Source organism: Hyperolius riggenbachi, chromosome 9 (genome assembly GCF_040937935.1).
Source record: "Hyperolius riggenbachi isolate aHypRig1 chromosome 9, aHypRig1.pri, whole genome shotgun sequence".
Lineage (NCBI taxonomy): Eukaryota > Metazoa > Chordata > Amphibia > Anura > Hyperoliidae > Hyperolius > Hyperolius riggenbachi.
The window spans coordinates 273504968-273528539 of record NC_090654.1 but is presented as its reverse complement, the minus strand read 5'-3'; the positions used below and the strand labels follow the sequence as shown (position 1 = coordinate 273528539).

General features: G+C 49.1%; 1 protein-coding gene across 1 annotated transcript in view; it reads left to right on the top strand.

Annotated features, from left to right (window-relative positions):
• FBLN5 (fibulin 5) overlaps nt 1-23572 on the top strand; it is a 95114-nt gene that overhangs the window by 46082 nt on the left and 25460 nt on the right. The window contains exons 5-10 of the mRNA XM_068254579.1: nt 1426-1665; nt 1915-2037; nt 13838-13954; nt 15919-16038; nt 19651-19773; nt 21356-21482. Coding sequence (XP_068110680.1) covers nt 1426-1665; nt 1915-2037; nt 13838-13954; nt 15919-16038; nt 19651-19773; nt 21356-21482 — 850 coding nt within the window. The remainder of the gene's footprint in view (nt 1-1425; nt 1666-1914; nt 2038-13837; nt 13955-15918; nt 16039-19650; nt 19774-21355; nt 21483-23572) is intronic.

The following is a 23572-nucleotide window of genomic DNA, read 5'->3' as shown; positions in this document are numbered from 1 at the left end:
GGGAGAACTGCAGCGCTGAATCCCAGGGAGGTGAGTAAGTGCAAAGGATGCTGCAGATCTCACTGCAGTATGATTTTTTTTTTTCCCTTGGTTTTTGTGTCTAAAATTTTTCACCCCTTTTAGACCCTAAAATCTGGAAACATTCATACCGCCAGGGAGGTTAACCTGCATGTGTACAAGGGGCTTCAGTGGTATGTGTGACTACGACTGTGGCAGGGGCGTGTCTGGAGGATGAAAGGGGAGTTTCTGGAGGTTGAAAGGGGGCTGTCTTAAATGTGTCCCTCTTTTTTGCCTCAAAAGGTTGGGAGATATGCAATCAGAAGGGAACTATTTGTTCTGAAAGCCGTGTCTTGATGGTGAGATGTGATTGGTTCTCGGTGAGAGGCTGGTGGGGATGAACTTTGTCCTTTTGCCTTCTTGCGCTGAGGGAAAACAATGCATTTTACTGCCACGAATAGTTGTGAAATGAATAATTTGGGATATTCTGGAAGGCTGCGCTCCCCAGGACTCTGCTGCGTTCCCAGGTGGATCTATCGCTGCCAGAGCGCTGCAGACGTGTGTGAACGTTTCTCCTCGTTGTTTTCTGCTGTCCGGAACAATAGAGCTCTTTATTACTCCTGCTTCATGAGAATATTACAGCTTATCAGAGCTCTGTGGAGGGCTTCTCGTGTCCTGTCCAGGGCCTAACGATTGCCATATGGATTCTGGGGGTCTTACACATAGGGGGCCTGTCATTACGGCCAGTTCTAGTCAGGGCCGGGCCGAGGCATAGGCTGGAGAGGCTCCAGCCTCAGGGCGCAGTGTAGGAGGGGCGCACAATTCATTCAGCTGTCATTCCCAATTGTGTTTGAAGCAGAAAGAAATAAGAAAAGGGGATACATAGCAGTGACTACAAGCCAGATAACTAGAGATTAAGGTGTTGAGGAGGTTGGGGGCCTTGGGGCACCTATTAGTCGAATAGCAATCAGTGTGTGACGGCTGGGGTGGGAGGGATGGGGGGGCGCACTTTGGTGTCTCAGCCTTGGGTGCTGAAGGACCTTGTCCCGCCTCTGGTTCTAGTTACAAAGGGCCCCCTAAACACCCCCAGCTGGAGGTGGGCTACACACACACACACACACACACACACACACACACACACACACACACACACACACTATTGTGGTCCCCGGGGCCCCCGCAGAGTTTTTGGCAGCATAGCGACTCATCTGTCCCAGCATTCCCATTTTCATCCTCATGGGGGCGCCTCTCTTCACTTCTCCTGTCTTACATGCTCTTATTTTGGATACACAGATTTGTATATCTTATTCTGGATACACAGATACTGATCCGTATCACTTTCCTTGAATCCATGTTACAATTGTATACTCTGAATGCTTCATGTCAATGTGCAAAACCTAAAACCGTGTCTCTGTGCTGCATTTACAGATATAGATGAATGTCGGACCATCCCGGACGCTTGCCGAGGTGACATGCTGTGCGTCAACCAAAATGGAGGCTACCTTTGCATCCCCCGCACAAATACCTATAGAACGCCATACCGCGCCCCCTACCTCCCTGCCGCTGCACCGCTGGCTCCTCCTCTCTCTTCTCCCAGCTTCCAATCACCGGGACGGCCCATTATCTGTCGCTTTGGCTACCAAATGGATGAAAGTGGCCAGTGTGTAGGTGAGCTACTTATATAACTATGAACCATTGAAGTGGACCTGTCATCTGATGGGGTTAGATGTATTGTTAGCTGGCCCTATATTGGCTGGCTCAATGGATTACTTAGTAATCTCAGTGTTGCATGAATACTTTATACCACACCTAACATTACTTTGTAACAGTGCTTTGCTGATGATGTCAGAGCTGCCAGAATCTGGCTTTATGATGATGTAATTATGTCCTAACTGGTTTCCTGTCCTCTCTTTGCAGATACTGACGAGTGTGCGAGTGAATCCCACCAGTGTAACCCGACGCAGGTGTGTATAAACACAGAGGGGGGCTACACCTGCTCCTGCACGGAGGGCTACTGGCTGCTCGAGGGGCAGTGCCTGGGTGAGTACTATTCCATCATAACCCTGCAAATGTCCCATTTTACAAGAAAAGAGACTTTTAGTGCCCCTGAAGCTAAAAAAAAGTTTGAGTGAAAGAGGACCTGAATTCTTGCACAGGACAGAAGGAAAACATGGGGAAATACACCCTGTATGTATTTAGAGAGTTTAGCCTGTCTAATTCCCCCTTCATCTGTGACTAATCACCAGTGTAATTTGATCTCTCTGCTGTGTTAGCTCAGGAATCTCCTGGCTGAGCAGCTAATTTGTAAATACGGGTTGTTAACCCAGAAATCTGCAGAAGCTGCTGATGCTACAGTAATAGCATACCATTTAATAATCATGATCCCCCAAAATGCCAAATGCTGCAACAATAACTCCAATGTAGCAAATGCAGTCTCTATGACCATCAAGTAATAACTGCAGCAACCGTTACCTTTGACACATGAAATGCAACTACCGTTAACTCGAACACATGAAACGCAGCAGAAAATGATTACTCCAACTTTGCAAATGGCAAATTAGGCAAACATTTCCTCAAGGGGCCACAGAGTCCCACAGCTGAGACACCCGGCGGCCAAAAGTGGGACATAACCTGGGACACATTGCAGCCTGGTACAGGGGACCCTGAACCTGAAACGTCTGGTCAGGGTTTAGGTACTCATCCCAGAGGAGGGCCAGTGATTAACTATTTTAGCCTTTTGGACGTGGCTGTCACATCCAAAAGGCTCCCGCTGCGCTCCCGTGCCACCCCCCATTAGCCCGGAGACCTATTGATTGATCTAAGTCCCCGGTAGAAAGACGACAGCTTCTTATGAGAAGCCGCGGTCTTTCTGAACAAACAAAAATATCACGTCCTCCTTATACTTCCTGTAACTGAGAGTGCTCGCTTACAGGATGGAATTAAAAAGAAAATGACTGTGGCCAAATAGTAATACTACATGTACATACATTTTTTTTAACACAAAACACAATAAATTACATTTAAAATTAACTGTTTACCCCCCACACCCCAAAAATACCCAAATAAAATTAACAAAAAAAAATTTTAATTTAAAAACAAACAAACAAAAAAACAGTTACCTAAGGGTCTGAACTTTTTAATATGCTTATCAAGAGGGTATATTAAGAACATTTTTTAAATTATAAGCTTGTAAATAGTGATGGAGGCAAAGCTAAAAAAAATGCACCTTTATTTCCAAATAAAATTTTGTCGTCATACATTGTGATAAGGACATAATTTAAATGGCGTAATAACCGGGATAAATGGGCAAATAAAATGTGTGGGTTTAAATTATGGTAGCATGCATCATTTTAAAGCTATAATGGCCGAAAACTGAGAAATAATGATTTTTTTTGAATTTTTTTCTTAATATTCCTGTTAAAATGCATTTAGAAAAAAATAAATATTAGCAAAATGTACCACCCAAAGAAAGCCTAATTGGTGGCGGAAAAAATAATATATAGATCAATTAATTGTGATAATTCGTGATAGTTATTGGCGAATGAATGGGAGGTGCAAATTACTCGGATGCATAAGATGAATAACGACTGAAGGCTGAAGTAGTTAAGTTTCATGCTACATCTGGGTGGTTCCTCATTCCCGATACTCACATTTCCTTGTAGTTTTTTGACAAATATTCAACAAGCTAAAACTATAGTTACAAAAAACTACAGGGGTGAATAACCCTTCCAGCACGCTCTGCTCCAAATACTCTGCAGAACGCCGTGAGTTAGGGCACTCTATAGGCACTGTCACGCTCTCAGGGCTCTGTGCCCATAGGCTGGAGCCTCCCGATACTCTGCCTCGTCCCTACCCTGACTTTCATTTATGTTTGCCGAATTGCATAATTCAGGGAGATATTTTTCCAATGGATAAATGTCTCTTTCTGGCCGTCGTGTGCTGAACGTGAAATGTTATCACGCCTCTGAGTAGTTTATAGGGCAGGAGACGGATACTTCTGGTGAACAGAAACAGCTGCGAGTCTCTTCTGGTTCCAGCTAAGCAGATTTTTGGGTCAGATGGGAATATCTTCCGAGACTGGAATGTCATTATGTGCTGCAACCATCCAGGGTTAAAGTGAAGGTGTAGTCTGAACTACATGAATGGAGGTGCAGGACGTACAATGAGATCCAGTATAGCTGAGGTGGTGGGACATAGAGGGATAGTATGTACTGTAAGGGTCCAGAATTCATAAACACCACAAATGTGATATATATGAGGAATAGAAGGCATCATGAAAGTCCAATACAGCAGGTACCACACTGGTCATAAGAGGAGTAGAAGCCACTGAGCCAGCCTATCACAGAGAGGTACTCTGCTTCTTCCTGTGCCACTGAGCCAGCCTATCACAGAGAGGTACTCTGCTTCTACCTGTGCCACTGAGCCAGCCTATCACAGAGAGGTACTCTGCTTCTACCTGTGCCACTGAGCCAGCCTATCACAGAGAGGTACTCTGCTTCTTCCTGTGCCACTGAGCCAGCCTATCACAGAGAGGTACTCTGCTTCTATCTGTGCCACTGAGCCAGCCTATCACAGAGAGGCACTCTGTCTACCTGTGCCAATGAGCCAGCCTATCACAGAGATGTACTCTGCTTCTACCTGTGCCACTGAGCCAGCCTATCACAGAGAGGTCCTCTGATTCTACCTGTGCCACTGAGCCAGCCTATCACAGAGAGGTACTCTGCTTCTATCTGTGCCACTGAGCCAGCCTATCACAGAGAGGCACTCTGTCTACCTGTGCCACTGAGCCAGCCTATCACAGAGATGTACTCTGCTTCTACCTGTGCCACTGAGCCAGCCTATCACAGAGAGGTCCTCTGATTCTACCTGTGCCACTGAGCCAGCCTATCAGAGAGGTCCTCTGATTCTACCTGTGCCACTGAGCCAGCCTATCACAGAGAGGTCCTCTGATTCTATCTATGCCACTGAGCCAGCCTATCACAGAGAGGTACTCTGCTTCTACCTGTACCACTGAGGCAGCCTATCACAGAGATGTACTTTGCTTCTATCTGTGCCACTGAGCCAGCCTATCACAGAGAGGTACTTTGCTTCTATCTGTGCCATTGAGCCAGCCTATAACAGAGAGGCACTCTGCTTCTACATGTGCCACTGAGCCATCCTATCACAGAGAGGTACTCTGCTTCTACCTATGCCATTGAGCCATCCTATCAGAGAGATGAGTGTGATAGGCTGGCTCAGTGGTATCAGGACCTATAGCTGTGAGATACTCCTATTGTTTAATGCCTGAAGAAGCGGGTTTTGGACCCGTGAAACGCGTCGCAGTGTTACTTGGAGTATGTAAATACATTTTTGTTGACTTAAATCGACAGCATCGTGTCTATTTTAGGTCGGTTGGTCCACCACCGCCACCTAGATGTTTTAAACCTTTTAGTACCTTTTATCCTACTGGCGCCTCTGTACATCGATTCACTCTGTGATAGGCTGGCTCAGTGGCACAGGTAGAAGCAGAGCATCTCTCTATGACAGGCTGCCTCAGTGGTACGGGTAGAAGCAGAGTACCTCTCTGTGATAGGTTGGCTCAGTGGCACAGGTAGAAGCAGAGTACCTCTCTGTGATAGGCTGGCTCAGTGGCACAGGTAGAAGCAGAGTACCTCTCTGTGATAGGCTGGCTCAGTGGCACAGGTAGAAGCAGAGGACCTCTCTGTGATAGGCTGGCTCAGTGGCACAGGTAGAAGCAGAGTACCTCTCTGTGATAGGCTGGCTCAGTGGCACAGGTAGAAGCAGAGTACATCTCTGTGATAGGCTGGCTCAGTGGCACAGATAGAAGCGGAGTACCTCTCTGTGATAGGCTGGCTCAGTGGCACAGGTAGAAGCAGAGTACCTCTATGTGATAGGCTGGCTCAGTGGTACAGGTAGAAGCAGAGTACCTCTCTGTGATAGGTTGGCTCAGTGGCACAGGCAGAAGCACAGTACCTCTCTGTGATAGGCTGGCTCAGTGGCACAGGTAGAGGCAGAGTACCTCTCTGGTCACACTATGAGGCTCCTCCCACCCACAGATGACACAATCTTTTAGCAGTTTTTGCAAAGGCAGAAAACTGCCATGGCAGTTTTTCAAAAAGGGGGCATGGATAATCAACAACACCTGGATTTTACGTCACAAGTGGTCAGCTTTTAGACATTTTCCCTGCTGCTCTGTTATAATATCTGCTGCCTATGCTGATACTGTTGGTTTTATTTTTACTCCTGAGGTCCGATGGGATATTCCTTTGTGTCAGCTGTATAATCCGTTAATGGCCTCTTATATAAACAGCGTTCTGTGCAGACATGAGACAGCTCTGGGGGCTCCGGGCAGGGGCGGACATACGGCCGTGCAGGCCGTGCCGCCGCACGAGGGCCCCTGAAGTTCCGTTTTCTTCAGGGGCCCATGGCATTAAGTACTTTTTTTTTTTTTTTTTAATTTTTTTTTTTTTTTTTATTATTTTATTCCCGGGGGCCCCCCGACTCCTATCCTCCCTCCCTCCCTCACCTCGGGGGCCCCCTCCCGATATGCGCGGCGGGAGAGCGAGTGAGCGGCAAATGCAGGAAGGGCTCTCCAGGCATCCGCTAGAGGCCCAGCCGCTTGGTCTCCAATATGTCTCCAGTTGGAGACATATTGGAGACTCAGCGGCTGGGCCTCTAGCGGATGCCTGGAGAGCCCTGAAGACTTCCTGCATTTGCCGCTCACTCTCCCGCCGCGCATATCGGGAGGGGGCCCCCCGAGGTGAGGAAGGAAGGGAGGGAGGGAGGATAGGAGTCGGGCCCCCCACCCGGATAGCTACCCACCCGGCTACCTACCCACCCGGCTACCTACCTACCCACCCGACTACCTAACCACCCACCAGGCTTCCTACCTACCTACCCACCCGGCTACCTACCCACCCACCAGGCTTCCTACCTAACCACCCACCCAACTACCTAACCACCCACCCGGCTACCTACCCACCCGGCTACCTACCCACCCACCAGGCTTCCTACCTAACCACCCACTCAACTACCTAACCACCCACCCGGCTACCTACCCACCCGGCTACCTACCCACCCGGCTACCTACCTACCTACCCGGCTACCTACCTAACCACCCACCCGGCTACCTACCTAACCACCCACCCGGCTACCTACCGGGCTAGTTACCAACCCACCCACCAGGCTACCTACCCACCCACCCGGCTACCCGGCTACCTACCTAACCACCCACCCGGCTACCTACCTAACCACCCACCTGGCTACCTACCTAACCACCCACCCGGCTACCTACCGGGCTAGTTACCAACCCACCCACCAGGTTACCTACCCACCCACCAGGCTACCTACCTACCCACCCACCAGGCTACCTACCCACCCACCAGGCTTCCTACCTACCCACCCGGCTACCTGCCTACCCACCAGGCTACCTACCCACCCACCAGGCTACCTACCTACCCACCCACCAGGCTACCTACCCACCCACCAGGCTTCCTACCTACCCACCCGGCTACCTACCTACCCACCCGGCTACCTACCTAACCACCCACCCGGCTACCTACCTACCCACCCACCCGGCTACCCACCCACCAGGCTTCCTACCTAACCACCCACCCGGCTACCTACCTAACCACCCACCCGGCTACCTACCGGGCTAGTTACCAGCCCACCCACCAGGCTACCTACCCACCCACCCGGCTACCCACGCACCCACCAGGCTACCTACCTACCCACCCACCGGGCTACCTACCTACCTACCGGGCTAGTTACCCACCCACCCACCAGGCTACCTACCCACCCGGCTACCTACCCACCCACCCACCAGGCTACCAACCCACCCACTCAACCAGGCTACCAACCCACCCACCCACTCACCCACCCACTAGGCTACCTATCCACCCAACCACCCATGGGAGCTGCGCGCCGGATGGAGGCTGGGACAGGAGGTCTGCTGCTGCAGGTGAGTAAATGTTTTTGTTTTATTTATATTAGCAGGTGTATGTTCTGGGCAGGTCTGCCACATGATTGCATGTATTTTCTTCGCAAATCTGCCGACATGATTGCATGTATTTTCTGGGCATATCTGCCGACATGATTGCACGTATTTTCTGGGCATATCTGCCGACTTGTTTGCACGTATTTTCTGGGCATATCTGCCGACTTGATTGCATGTATTTTCTGGGCATATCTGCCGACTTGTTTGCACGTATTTTCTGGGCATATCTGCCGACTTGTTTGCACGTATTTTCTGGGCATATCTGCCGACTTGATTGCACGTATTTTCTGGGCATATCTGCCGACTTGATTGCACATATTTTCTGGGCATATCTGCCGACATGATTGCACGTATTTTCTGGGCATATCTGCCGACATGATTGCACGTATTTTCTGGGCATATATGTGTATTTTCTTGAGAAAACCTGCACAATTATGTGAATTTTCTGGGGAAAGGGTCACCAAAACTTGGGCCCACTGTCTTTGCGTTGCACTTTTCAAGGGAACCTGAGGTGAGAATAATATTGAGGCTGCCATATTTCTCTCCTTTTAAGCAATACCAGTGCGTACATTTGAATACGGCGCTGGTAGACTTGGGCGCAGGATCCAGCTGTTAAATGGCTGGTCCTGCTTCTGCACAAGTCCGGGGCGTTTTAATTACTATTCCCCCTCCAGGCCGACATGGATAGTGGGGGAATGAAATAATTCGGCTTCCAGCGATTGCTGGAGGCCGAATTATTGTGTTTTTTAAACAACTTCGGCTCCGTCTTCTGACGGAGCCGACCTTCCTCACTGAGCGCCGCTATAGACTGATTCCCATTACAGTCTATGGCGGCGCTGGCTGCGCCCAAAGCTAGCAGCGCTGAAAAGCACTGCTCCGATACCAGTTGCCTGGCTGCCGTGCTGGTCCTCTGCCTCTTATTCTTTCAACCATAGACCCTGAACAAGCATGCAGCAGGTCAGGGGTTTCTGACAATATTGTCAGAACTGAGAAGATTAGCTGCATGCTTGTTGCTGGTGTAATTCAGTTTATTACTGCAGCCAAATAGATCAGCAGGGCCGCCAGGCAACTAGTATTGTTTAAAAGGAAATAAACCCTCACCCCGGGTTCGCTTTAAGTTACAGTTAGCTCCGCCCTCATCCGGTCATTGCCACGCCCATTTTTTTGCCGCGGCGCTACGCGCCGCAGGTTCTGTCCACTAATTTTTGCCGCGGCGCGCTTAGCGCGCCGCAGGTCATAGGGGGCCCACAATTACAATTTTGCACAGGGGCCCACTGCTGGCTGTGTCCGCCACTGGCTCCGGGACATTACTCAGCGCACACCTGTGTCCTGCTCTGTCTCACAACGTTTATTGAATTCTTTCAGCGTTTTACGACTGTAATCCTCTGCTGCTTCTCCACCAGTAAAGGGAGGTTTATTGTGTCATAAAATGTGAATGGTGTGAGGCCGCTCGGAAAAGTGTCTGAATTATCGTGTCTGGTGCTGCCCTAAGGACGTCCAATCGGGAAAGAAAAACAATGTCAGGTTGTACGCTTGTGAGGTTTTTTTCCCTCTGTAGCAGCTACACTCACTCCATTTACAACCCAAAACGTTACTTGAGAAACCTGCCATCTGTATAAAGAATACAATGCATCCAGGGGCGGGTCTTCCATGAAGCAACATGAATTGCGTGCATCAGGGCAGCAACAATTAGAGGGCGGCTCTCCTCCCTGAATGTCCCCCTCCTCTCACTCCCTAACTGCACAGCGCCGCTTCACTCACCAGCTATCAGCGTTCCAGTAAACCGCCCGTCCACTGTCCTGTATCCATGGCTACAGCAGTGCCTCATGTGACCTGTTACGTGCTGCCGGGTCACATGAGGTGCCGCTGTAGCCAGGAAGCAGGACTTCATGTGTGGCTGGGGATCCCATCGCTTATCTGCTGAGAACGGGTGAGTGATGCGGCGCCGGTGCAGCACATACCCGGCATCCTGGGGATCAGATGCTGCAGCAGAGAGGAGATGCTATGGGAGGAGGTGCAGCACGTACCCGGCATCCTGGGGATCAGATGTTGCGGGCCAGCAGGGAGGAGATGCTATGGGAGGAGGTGCAGCACATACCTGGCATCCTGGGGATCAGATGCTGAGGGCCAGCAGGGAGGAGATGCTATGGGAGGAGGTGCAGCACATACCCGGCATCCTGGGGATCAGATGCTGCGGGCCAGCAGGGAGGAGATGCTATGGGAGGAGGTGCAGCACATACCCGGCATCCTGTGGATCAGATGCTGCGGGCCAGCAGGGAGGAGATGCTATGAGAGGAGGTGCAGCACATACCCGGCATCCTGTGGATCAGATGCTGCGGGCCAGCAGGAAGGAGATGCTATGGGAGGAGGTGCAGCACATACCCGGCATCCTGGGGATAAGATGCTGCGGGCCAGCAGGGAAGAGATCCGATGGGAGGAGGTGCAGCACATACCCGGCATCCTGTGGATCAGATGCTGCGGGCCAGCAGGGAGGAGATGCTATGAGAGGAGGTGCAGCACATACCCGGCATCCTGTGGATCAGATGCTGCGGGCCAGCAGGAAGGAGATGCTATGGGAGGAGGTGCAGCACATACCCGGCATCCTGGGGATAAGATGCTGCGGGCCAGCAGGGAAGAGATCCGATGGGAGGAGGTGCAGCACATACCCGGCATCCTGTGGATCAGATGCTGCGGGCCAGCAGGGAGGAGATGCTATGAGAGGAGGTGCAGCACATACCCGGCATCCTGTGGATCAGATGCTGCGGGCCAGCAGGAAGGAGATGCTATGGGAGGAGGTGCAGCACATACCCGGCATCCTGGGGATAAGATGCTGCGGGCCAGCAGGGAAGAGATCCGATGGGAGGAGGTGCAGCACATACCCGGCATCCTGTGGATCAGATGCTGCGGGCCAGCAGGGAGGAGATGCTATGAGAGGAGGTGCAGCACATACCCGGCATCCTGTGGATCAGATGCTGCAGGCCAGCACGGAGGAGATGCTATGGGAGGACGTGCAGCACATACCCAGCATCCTGAGGATCAGATGCTGCAGGCCAGCAGGGAGGAGATGCTATGGGAGGAGGTGCAGCACATACCCGGCATCCTGGGGATCAGATGCTGCGGGCCAGCAGGGAGGAGATGCTATGGGAGGAGGTGCAGCACATACCTGGCATCCTGGGGATCAGATGCTGCGGGCCAGCAGGGAGGAGATGCTATGGGAGGAGGTGCAGCACATACCCGGCATCCTGGGGATCAGATGCTGTGGGCCAGCGGGGAGGAGATGCTATGGGAGGAGGTGCAGCACATACCCGGCATCCTGGGGATAAGATGCTGTGGGCCAGCAGGGAAGATATGCGATGGGAGGAGGTGCAGCACATACCCGGCGTCCTGTGGATCAGATGCTGTGGGCCAGCGGGGAGGAGATGCTATGGGAGGAGGTGCAGCACATACCCGGCATCCTGGGGATCAGATGCTGCGGGCCAGCAGGGAGGAGATGCTATGGGAGGAGGTGCAGCACATACCCGGCATCCTGGGGATCAGATGCTGCAGGCCAGCAGGAAAGAGATGCTATGGGAGGAGGTGCAGCACATACCCGGCGTCCTGTGGATCAGATGCTGTGGGCCAGCGGGGAGGAGATGCTATGGGAGGAGGTGCAGCACATACCCGGCATCCTGGGGATCAGATGCTGCAGGCCAGCAGGGAGGAGATGCTATGGGAGGAGGTGCAGCACATACCTGGCATCCTGGGGATTAGATGCTTCGGGCCACCAGGGAGGAGATGCTATGGGAGGAGGTGCAGTACATACCCGGCATCCTGGGGATAAGATACTGTGGGCCAGCAGGGATTAGATGCTTCGGGCCAGCAGGGAGGAGATGCTATGGGAGGAGGTGCAGCACATACCCGGCATCCTGGGGATAAGATACTGTGGGCCAGCAGGGAGGAGATGCTATGGGAGGAGGTGCAGCACATACCCGGCATCCTGTGGATCAGATGCTGTGTGCCAGCAGGGAGGAGATGCTATGGGAGGAGGTGCAGCACGTACCCGGCATCCTGTGGATCAGATGCTGCAGGCCAGCAGGGAGGAGATGCTATGGGAGGAGGTGCAGCACATACCCGGCATCCTGGGGATAAGATACTGTGGGCCAGCAGGGAGGAGATGCTATGGGAGGAGGTGCAGCACATACCCGGCATCCTGGGGATAAGATACTGTGGGCCAGCAGGGAGGAGATGCTATGGGAGGAGGTGCAGCACATACCCGGCATCCTGTGGATCAGATGCTGTGTGCCAGCAGGGAGGAGATGCTATGGGAGGAGGTGCAGCACGTACCCGGCATCCTGTGGATCAGATGCTGCAGGCCAGCAGGGAGGAGATGCTATGGGAGGAGGTGCAGCACATACCCGGCATCCTGGGGATAAGATACTGTGGGCCAGCAGGGAGGAGATGCTATGGGAGAAGGTGCAGCACATACCCGGCATCCTGTGGATCAGATGCTGTGTGCCAGCAGGGAGGAGATGCTATGGGAGGAGGTGCAGCACATACCCGGCATCCTGGGGATTAGATGCTGCAGGCCAGCAGGGAGGAGATGCTATGGGAGGAGGTGCAGCACGTACCCGGCATCCTGGGGATCAGACGCTGCAGACAAGTAGGGAGGAGATGCTATGGGAGGAGGTTCAGAACATACCCGGCATCCTGGGGATCAGATGCTGCGGGCCAGCAGGGAGGAGATGCGGTCTTGAAAGAAGCAGAGGGAGGTAAGCGTAGTGCCAGTGCCTGCCCGATGTGTCCTCAAAATGTATTGCTTCAGGTAGCAAAAAGTCTAGAACTTTTCTCCAGGGCATTAACTGAAAACTGCCCAAACTGTCCAACATCTACTGAACTCCTGATTCCTGGATACCCCAGGCACGCTTGGAAGGATACACATACGGCACTATGGCTAACATTGGGAGCGGTCTCAACAAAACTGTGGGTGTGGCAAGATAATGAAACATTAGGCATAAGTAGGTGCAGTTATTTTTAGGCATAGGAAAGGGGGGTGGGGATAGTGTTAGGCAGAAGTAGGAGAGGTTAGTGGTAAGACTAGGAAAGGGAGGGGGAGTGGGGTTAGGCATAAGTAGGAGAGGTTAGTGTAAGGAGTAGGAGGGGGCTGGGTAGTGTTAAGGGTAAGTAGGAAACGTTATTGTTAGGAGTAGGGCAGGAAGGTGGTGCACTCCCTAGTCAGAATACTCTCTGCATGGAGTTTGTATGTTCTGCGTGGGTTTCCTCAGGTTTCCTCCCACGTACAAAAACATACAGATCCGTTATTTGGCTTTCCTCTAAATTGGCCCTAGGCTACAATACACACATAGAGCTATGACTATGGTAGGGATTACATTGTGACCCACTCTATCAGTGACAAACTGGGGGCTTTTATTAAGGAGACCACTAACACCAGCCTTTCTCAACCTTTTTACCTTGGAGGAACCCTGCAAGCAATTTTGGATCTCGTTGAACCCCTGAATTTATTTTGCAGGTTGCATTGTCTTCAAAAGCTGGTGTGGTGGTTTTTGGCCCTATCTCCTATTACAGTGTTCTTCATAATTGAATGCTTCTTTTTACAGTACCTGCTATTATAGTGTGCTCTCTGTTACTTCTGCCATACTTCTGCCATAACTCACGATGGGGGGAAAATTCCAATGAACCCCTGTAGAGTACTCATGGAACCCTGGTTTAGAAAGCCTGCATAAAGAATAAAATACAAGGCGTTTGATCAGTGAACTGACGCATGGTGTCATTTGTAAGAACTCACATTCCTCGGAGAGGTTTGACTTGGACAGATTTAAGCAATAATGAAATCCTTTTTTCTTGCAGACATTGATGAATGCCGCTATGGGTACTGCCAGCAGCTGTGTGCCAACGTGCCAGGCTCCTATTCCTGCACATGTAACCCGGGATTTGTGCTGAATTCAGACGGAAGATCCTGCCAAGGTACATGGCAATTTTTTTATTAGAAACCAGAAGGCAGCCAATGTACTAGAACATTACATTAGTACTATTTCTCCACAAACAATGAGAGAATTCATTAGAACCGACTGCATTATAGTGACGTCACTGGCCTCTAGAGAGGGGATAGGCTGCATGCTCAATGATGTCACTGGTCTGTAGTGAATGGATAGGCTGCACTCTCAGTGATGTCACTGGTCTCTAGTGAATGGATAGGCTGCATGCTCAATGATGTCACTGGTCACTAGTGAATGGATAGGCTGCATTCTCAGTGATGTCACTGGTCTCTAGTGAATGGATAGGCTGCACTCTCAGTGATGTCACTTGTCTCTGGTGAATGGATAGGCTGCACTCTGTTATGTCACTGGTCTCTAGGGAATGGATAGGCTGCACTCTCAGTGATGTCACTGGTCTCTAGTGAATGGATAGGCTGCACTCTCAGTGATGTCACTGGCCTCTAGAGAGGGGATAGGCAGCGTTCTCAGTGATGTCACTGGCCTCTAGTGAATGGATAGGCTGCATTCTCAGTGATGTCACTGGTCTCTAGTGAATGGATAGGCTGCATTCTCAGTGATGTCACTGGTCTCTAGTGAATGGATAGGCTGCATCCTCAGTGATGTCACTGGTCTCTAGTGAAGGGATAGGCTGAATTCTCAGTGATGTCACTGGCCTCTAGTGAATGGATAGGCTGCATTCTCAGTGATGTCACTGGTCTCTAGTGAATGGATAGGCTGCATTCTCAGTGATGTCACTGGCCTCTAGTGAATGGATAGGCTGCATCCTCAGTGATGTCTCTGGTCTGTAGTGAATGAATGGGCTGCATTCTCAGTGATGTCACTGGTCTGTAGTGAATGAATGGGCTGCATTCTCAGTGATGTCACTGGTCTCTAGTGAATGGATAGGCTGAATCCTCAGTGATGTCTCTGGTCTCTAGTGAAGGGATAGGCTGCACTCTCAGTGATGTCTCTGGTCTGTAGTGAATGAATGGGCTGCATTCTCAGTGATGTCACTGGTCTCTAGTGAATGGATAGGCTGCATCCTCAGTGATGTCACTGGTCTGTAGTGAAGGGATAGGCTGCATTTAGTGATGTCACTGGTCTCTAGTGATTGGATATGCATTCAATGATGTCACTGGTCTCTAGTGAATGGACAGGCTGCATTCAGTAATGTCACTGGTCTCTAGTGAACGGATAGCCTACATTCTCAGTGATGTCACTGATCTCTAGTGAATGGATAGGCTGCATTCTTAGTGATGTCACTGGTCTCTAGTGAATGGATAGGCTGCATTCTCAGTGATGTCACCGGTCTCTAGTGAATGGATAGGCTGCATCCTCAGTGATGTCACTGGTCTCTAGTGAATGGATAGGCTGCATTCTCAGTGATGTCCCTGGTCTCTGGTGAATGGATAGCCTGCATTCTCAGTAATGTCACTGGTCTCTAGTGAATGGGTGGGGCTGCATTCTCAGTGATGTCACTGGTCTCTAGTGAATGGATAGGCTGCATTCTCAGTGATGTCACTGGTCTCTAGTGAATGGATAGGATGCATTCTCAGTGATGTCACTGGCCTCTAGTGAATGGATAGGCTGCACTCTCAGTGATGTCACTGGTCTCTAGTGAATGGATAGGCTGCATCCTCAGTGATGTCTCTGGTCTCTAGTGATCAGATAGGCTGCATTCTCAGTGATGTCACTGGTCACTAGTGAATGGATAGGCTGCATTCTCAGTGATGTCCCTGGTCTTTAGTGAATGCATTGGCTGCTCTCTCAGTGATGTCACTGGTCTGTAGTGAATGGATTGGCTGCTCTCTCAGTGATCTCACTGGTCTGAAGTGAATAAACAATATGCATTCTCAGTGATATCACAAAACATTAATAATTACTGTAGGTTTGGTACATGTCTCTTTCTGATCAGTTTATTCTTATCCCATAACTGACTGCTTTGTGTTGCAGATGTGGATGAGTGTGCCACAGAGAACCCGTGTGTACAGAGCTGTATAAACACGTATGGCTCATACTTGTGTCGCTGTGATCCCGGCTATGAGTTGGAGGAGGACGGCATCAACTGTACAGGTAACGCCAATTAACTCTGCCAGTCCTGAGGGCAACATCCTCCATACATTGTACTGTGATTATTTGTTTCACTATTGTTCTATTTATGTATTAAATCTGGTGCTAATGAATGTAGCATTGTTCCTTGGAGCGCCATCTGCTGGTTTTAATGGACAAGTATTAGATCAAGGAAAGTGTCTTGTTTTATTGCTGTGTAGTTAAGATGAGCTCTCTTTAGTAAATAGTGGGGTTTTATTTGTCAGTCACTGACAAGGACATGGCTAGCATGCCAGGAATTTACTGTGCTTGGAGCGTGCTGTGGGAGTGGCCATGGTGAATTGTGGGTGTGGACAGGTCATAACTGATCTAAACTGAAATGCTATCGATAAGTTGTATAGATAAGGGTGACCACACATTACTCGATTTTGTGGGCCGATTGACCTTTTGATCTGATCATTGTATCAATTTGGATGAAAACCGATGTTGCAACATGGCCATCTAATCGATCTTTTGATTAATTTCTAGGCTTGATCCCTCAAAATGATCCGATTCGATCAAAGAGGGATCTATATGATGTTCGATCTGGTGGAAGAGGCGTTTGAGCACCTTAAAGGAATGAAGTGAGAGTCTTATGGAGGCTGCCATATTTATTTCCTTTTAAAGAGAGCCCAAGGTGGGCTCATAAAATTTTAAGAAAAAAGTAGGCTACCTGATCCGGGGGGCTGAGCGAATCAGATAGCCTCAAAAACCGCCGCTCCCCGCCGCCCGCAATGGCCCACTTTCACGACCTCTGGGTCACGATGTTGCACTGAGAGACTCTATTGTCTCTCATAGCATGCAGGGAGGCGGGGGAGTGGCAGGGGTGGGGCCAGGGAGAAAGAGCTGCCCAATGGCAGCTCTGGTAACCCTGCAGAAACACTCCTGGTGGGAGTTTTAACCACTTTACCCCCGCCCGTACGGATTTCTCCGTCCCTTTTTCCATCCTTTAACCCCCAGGGACGGAGAAATCCGTACTTTGCGCACTCCTGCCGCTGCCCGCGCTCCCGCTCGTAAACACGCCGCCCGCCGCTAGTAAACACGCCGCCGCCCGCTCGCCCAGAGATCAACGAACGGGAAAATCCATTCCCGTTCGTTGATCTAAGTCCCGCAATGATCCGCTGCCGCTCGGCTGAGCAGCGCGATCATTGTGAGCAATAACAAACTCCCAGCCTCTTTCTACTTCCTGCAAGCGTCCGGAAGGACGCTTGCAGGTCGCATGAAACAAAAAGTTACTGTTGCCATCTTGTGGCCAAATAGTAAACCTACACCCTAAGCATTTTATACACACAAATAAACTAGTTTTACACAAAAAATTAACTCCTTACCTCCCACACTCCCCAATTTTTTTTTTTGTAATTAAAAAAAAATAAAAAATTTACAATTTAAAAAAAATACATAAATAGTTACCTTAGGGACTGAACTTTTTAAATTTTTATGTCAAGAGGGTATAACACTGTTACTTTATAAACTATGGGCTTGTAATTAGGGATGGACAAAAAACTGAAAAAAATGCACATTTATTTCCAAATAAAATATTGGCGCCAAACATTGTGATAGGGACATAATTTAAACGGTTTTATAACCGGGATAAATAGGCATATACATTTAATGGGTTTTAATTACAGTAGCATGCATTATTTAAAAACTATAAAGGCCGAAAACTGAAAAATAATAAATTTTTTCCCACATTTTTTCCTATTTTCCCATTAAAACACATTTAGAATAAAATTATTCTTGGCATAATGTCCCACCTAAAGAAAGCCTAATTGATATAGTTCATTTTATTGCGATAAGTAATGATAAAATTATAGACGAATGAATGGAAGGAGCGCTGAAAGGTGAAAATTGCTCTGGTGGTCAGGGGGTAAAACCCCTCAGTTGGGAAGTGGTTAAACAGGGACTTCCTCTCCCTTGTGTTTACCTCCGAGATCTAATCTCGGGTGGGGTTAGGGGGGTGCATAGCGCGGCAGTGGGGAGGGGGGGGGGGGTAGAGAGCGGCAGTGGGGGGGGGGGGGGGGGGCACAGAGGCATGTCCCATCACATGGAACAGCCTCGGGTTCTCTTTAAAGCAGTAGGATCGGCCATACCATGCCAGGGAAAAAAAAACATACATAAGTAGATAAATACTTGATCTACTTACATAACACCTGTATTGTACTGCTCACGTTTTGATTTCAGTGAATGTTATATAGTAAATGACGAGAATTCTGTTCTTGGTGGGAACCATGTCTTTTGCCCACAGTAAAGGCTAACTCGTGATGTCATTTCTGCCCTTTACTTTGTTTCTTGTCTCCTCCAATCGCTGAGTCACCTCAGCCTTTCTTGTAAACACAAGTGATTAGGGGATTAGGTTTCAGATAAGAAGCTGGCAGGGAAATAAAGAGAAGAGGAGGAATAGATTATAGATAAAAAGAACCCCCAGCATGCAATTCTTTGGCACGGACTACTAAAGGGCCAGTGTTCCTCAAGTATGTGATAACTCCAAATCATAACAGCAGAAAAAGTTTTGAAAGTTTTGAATGCAGGATTAGCATCTTTATCACTTAATACACTCAGACCAGTTGCTGTTGAAATTTGATTTTTATGGTGACGATACCGCGTTAAGCGCTACCAGCTGCCTGTCGGCCCTGCTGATCTTTTGCCTCTAATATTTTTAGCCCTAGCCCCTGAACAAGCATGCAGCAGATCAGGTGTTTCTGATGGCCTCAATTCACTAAGCTTATCTCCTGTCTTTAATAACATTTCTGAGCTGTTTCTAGTGTTATCACCATGGTGATAAGGCATGTAGGAAACTTACGGTAATGCTTCTGTCTTTAAGTTAAGGTGAGATCTCTAAAGTTAACATTTCAATCCTTAAAATAACTACAGAATTCTAAAGTTAAAGACAGGCTGTTAATTAACTGCATGTGGAGGTAACTAGGACAGAAATGATACGATAACTCTCTCACCGTGACAACTTATCTCTACACCTTAATAAGGCAAGCTTCTGTATTAACACTGAAAATACCATCGATGTGGGGTGGTAAGTTTCCTCTTGCCTTGTTATCTCCTGCATGATCTTAGTGAATCCAGGCCAATCAGAACTGACAAGATTAGCTGCATGCTTGTATCTGGTGCAATTCAAAAACTGCTGCAGCCAAATAGACCAGCAGGCCTGCCAGGCAACTGGTATTGTTTAAAAGAAAACAAAATAAGGCAGCCTCCATATAACTCCCCCTCTTCTCTTCTCTGTGCCCCTCTTCTCTCCACTCCCCCTTCCCCATAGATAGCCATATGTGCCCCCCACTCCTGTCATAGATAGCTATACGTGTCCCACTTCTCCCACCTCTGACACCAATTATCGCCCTGATCCCACCTGCCAGGACAGATCGCTCTACAGGAACAATAACTGCTGTCTTTTACCATCATTGGAAGACCTTTTTTCCTTTTTTTGAGCGATTGTTGCCGTCCTGTTGTTCCTCGTTTGTTTCGGGCGATGGTAGTTCAGCATTAGGTGAAGATCCACCGGTTCCTGCATTCCTAGAGGCACTGAAATAGCTGCATAAAAGGGTAAACCATGAAATAACACTGCTGGTGTTGCGGTTTGTGTTGCAGACATGGATGAGTGCAGCGTCTCGGAGTTCCTGTGTCAGCACGAGTGTGTGAATGAGCCGGGGTCATACTACTGCCGCTGCCCGCCTGGCTACGTACTGCTGGACGACAGCCGGAGCTGCCAAGGTGAGAAGCAACACGGAGACATTATTTAAAGGAAACCCGAGACCAATCAAATAAAAGAATTGCTACTTACCTGGAGCTTCCTGCAGCATCAGGCGGTGGGCTCCCTAGCCGCCTTCCCAGGCCACTCAGTTTGTTCGCTAACTTGCCTCAGTTGCGCTTCATCATGCATGCGTAGACCAGCCGTGCGCACTTCCCCGTCGTGCTCCTGTGCCCTGGACCGGTTTGTGCCTGCGCAGTACTGAGTGACGAGGAGTAAGCGGCTGGCCCGTGAATGCGTGATGAAGCGCTACTGAGGCCCTTCTAGCGGAAGAACTGAGCGGCCTGGGAAGACGGCGAGAGAGCTAACGACCTGAAGGCGGCTGGAGGAAGCCAGAGGTCTACAGCCGTTTCGCGCCGTATACAGTGTGGTGCATCATCAGGACAACCCGCCCAACACCCCGTCTCCCCTTAAATAGAGTCTTACCCAAAGAAGCGGATGAGACACGTCACTGCACCCCTGGGCGTCTTATCCTCTGCAGGGGATGCCGTGACGTGTCATCCGCCTCTTTGGGTACAGTGAAACGGATATAGACCTCTGGCTGACTGTACCTCTCTCCATTTTATTGCAAGATTATGCCATGTGGTTGTTAACCTTTTTAATGGAAGCAATAAAAGTGATTTTGTTAGCTGGATGTGCGCTACTGGTTTTGCCTCATTCTTTGATGATACAACTATAGTTTGGTGAGTTGCACTCCTATGCTTGTTGGTATCCTGCGCATTGGCTTCTTCTGAGCTGATACCATTATGTGAATAGAAAAATACTTGATCTACTTACATGACGTATGTATTGTACTGTCCATGTTTTGATTTCAGAGTGAATTTTATATAGTAAATGAAGAGAATTCTGTTCCTGGCTGTTTCCATCTTTTATTCCATCTGACTAAAGCCAAATCCTGATGTCATTTACTCCCTTACTTTTCTCCTCCAATACGCAGTGGCCTGTTTTCTAAACCAGTGTGAGCACAGCATCAGGTTTCAGCTTCAGTCTGTCACACTGAACTGCTCTGAGCCAATCAGTGAGGAGCAGGAATGTAGGAGGGGAGATGACAGACTTTCTCCTTGACTATGGCGACAATAGAGCCAGGATGACTGAGATAAGATTTTTTTACTACACAATTCTAAATAGATTGTAGTGCTTGCAGTGCAAGGTGAGATTCCTGGCAGCATAATAAACACAGAGCAGGGGTAAATGGAATTAGATTTTATGGCTGACAACCCTGCTTTAATCCAGTCTGGAGCCATCATAGCCTATCAGTGAGCAGGAAGGTGTGGCCTCAGCTGGCAGAGCAATCATTCACTCATGTGAGTGCAGGGGTACAGTTTTACACATATTGGAGAGTTTCACAATAATATTATGTATGGTTAATTTAAAACAGTGTTCTATGAAATGCATATAAAAAACTGTCTAAAGCAAGGGGCACACAGTGCACAAGGACCCCGTGTGAAATTTGTACGGGTGGATCCCAGCTCTGTAGCGCCACCACTGGTACAGCAGAATGCAGATCTCTTACTGCTTGTTCTGTAAATTTCTGTTATCTTTCAGACATTGACGAATGTGACAATCGGAACAACACCTGCACCGCACAGCAATCGTGCTTCAACATCCCAGGAACCTATAAATGCTTAGATCCCGATCGCTGTGACGAACCGTACATCCAGATCAATGACAAGTGAGTACCTAGAAACATGGCGGTGGGTCAGAGAGGTAAAGTGTAATGCTGCGCACAGACCTTAAAGGGTACCTGAAGTGAGCGGAATATGGTGGCTGCCATATTTATTTATTTATATTTATTGTTAGGCATTGGGGTTGTTAAGGTTAGGCATCACAAGGGGGGGGGGGGGGGGGGGGTGAATGGGGACTTTGGGTTAGGCACTACCAACCAACAAGGGGGGTTGAGGTTAGTGCCACTTTCCCTGGGTTGGGTCTTACGGTTAGCCACCACCAAGGGGGTCTTCAGGTGGCCACATACATTTATCAATTTTTCTAGAAAAGGATTAAGATGAAATGGCCTTGGGGCGCAAGGCAAAATAGCAATTTTTGCACACTGCTCATCACCTGTTTTTTTTTTTTTTTGGTAAGATTTAGTGCGTGCTAGCATCTGCCAGGCCCCAAGACTCTCTCCAGGCCCTAGGCAACTGCCTAGGTTTGCTTTGTGGATGATCCGCCTCTGGATTTTGCAGATCATTTTATCGAATCGGCTATAAATCATGCTTTCCCTATTGTCAACTCGACTGAATTTGGGCCGAAACCGGTCAAATGTATCGATCAAGTTTGCTGGGAAATCTCAGACTGACATGGTCAATTGGGTGTGCGGCGTAACGGTGTGCGATATTGCGAAGAACACGACCGAACCCCCCGGGCCACTGTCCTCCAAATGCTTATGCCCCTCCCCCCTGGTGCCCATGCATTCAAATTTCAACTGTTTCAGCTGCTGCGAGTGTCCAGCGGCTCCTGCTTCCACATTCGCGCCCCACGCGGAACAGGTGAGATTTGAAAGCACGGGCATGGAGGCAGGGCCGGATTTACCATAAGGCATTGTAGGCACATGCCTACAGGCACCCGATGATGAAAAGGAGGTTCAGTGCCTCCCTCCCTATGCAGAGTCATGATGAGAATGTGAATGAGAGGTTACTCACCCTGCTCTCTGCATTCCACTGACCAGAACTCCCTTCAGTCAGGGACACTTCTAGCTTCTCAATACCTGGGGGAAACTCTAGCTACTTAACACAGAGGATAGCTCTGGCTATGATGGGCAAGGGAAGTAAGGACAGCTGGGACAGCCAGCACACTTGCGGTACGGTTTGGTGGGGGTTTGTAGGTTCATGGAGGGCGGAGTCTAGGGTGCCAGGACATCTGTGCCTATAGGCTCCTGCGATGTAAATCCAGGTCTGAATGGGGGGGCATTAACATTTGGGGACAGCGGCCAAGTGGCGTCATCGGGGTCGTGATGCTGAATCCCGAGAGATTTCATGCTGAAATTGATTGAGAATCGGCCTGCAATGTATGGGCAGCTGACAGATCTCTCCCTAATCAGATTCGATCAGACTGAGATCTGTCGGTTTTGCCCATACATCACTAGATGTGTCGGCACCTTTAGGGTTAGACTTAGAAGAGAGAGACTTCTGTGTGAGAGAAGGGTTAGGGTAGGTCATATATTACCGATATTTTAATGTAGTAGAATATCAATAATTTTTCCCATTTTGCCATTTTCTGCGCCCTTTTGAATGAGTGACCTTTATTAAATGTACGCCCAGCCCGTCACGCACAACAACTGACTGTAACCTTTAGGCCTGGAACCCATTACAAATCAAAAATCGCTAGTGCAATCGTTAGCGTTTTTAATTAGCGTTTTGTAAGCGATTTCATGAGCGTTTTCCAGCGCTTTTGGTAGTGTGAGCTTTTTGCCAGCAATTGTGTAGTGTTTTGCGATTAGTGATTTTAATGCTGATTGGTCCTTTCAATGTATTATAATTTTATTTACAGTTTGTAATTGCGCTCAAATTGCTATGTGTAGCGATTCATGAGTGATTTGCCAGCAATTCAATACTTTACATTGAAGCGCAAATGCTCTTAAAATGCTGCATGTCCTGCAATTGCGATTTTGCTAATTGCAACTGCTACTGTGGAAATTGTTACATTTATTTATATTGGCAGAGCGTGTAGGGAAAGCACTTGCCATTTAAAGCGCTCACTAAATGCTCAAAGTGCTCCAGTGGGTTCCAGGCTATAGTCTCCACAATGATCAAGGCATGAATGCTT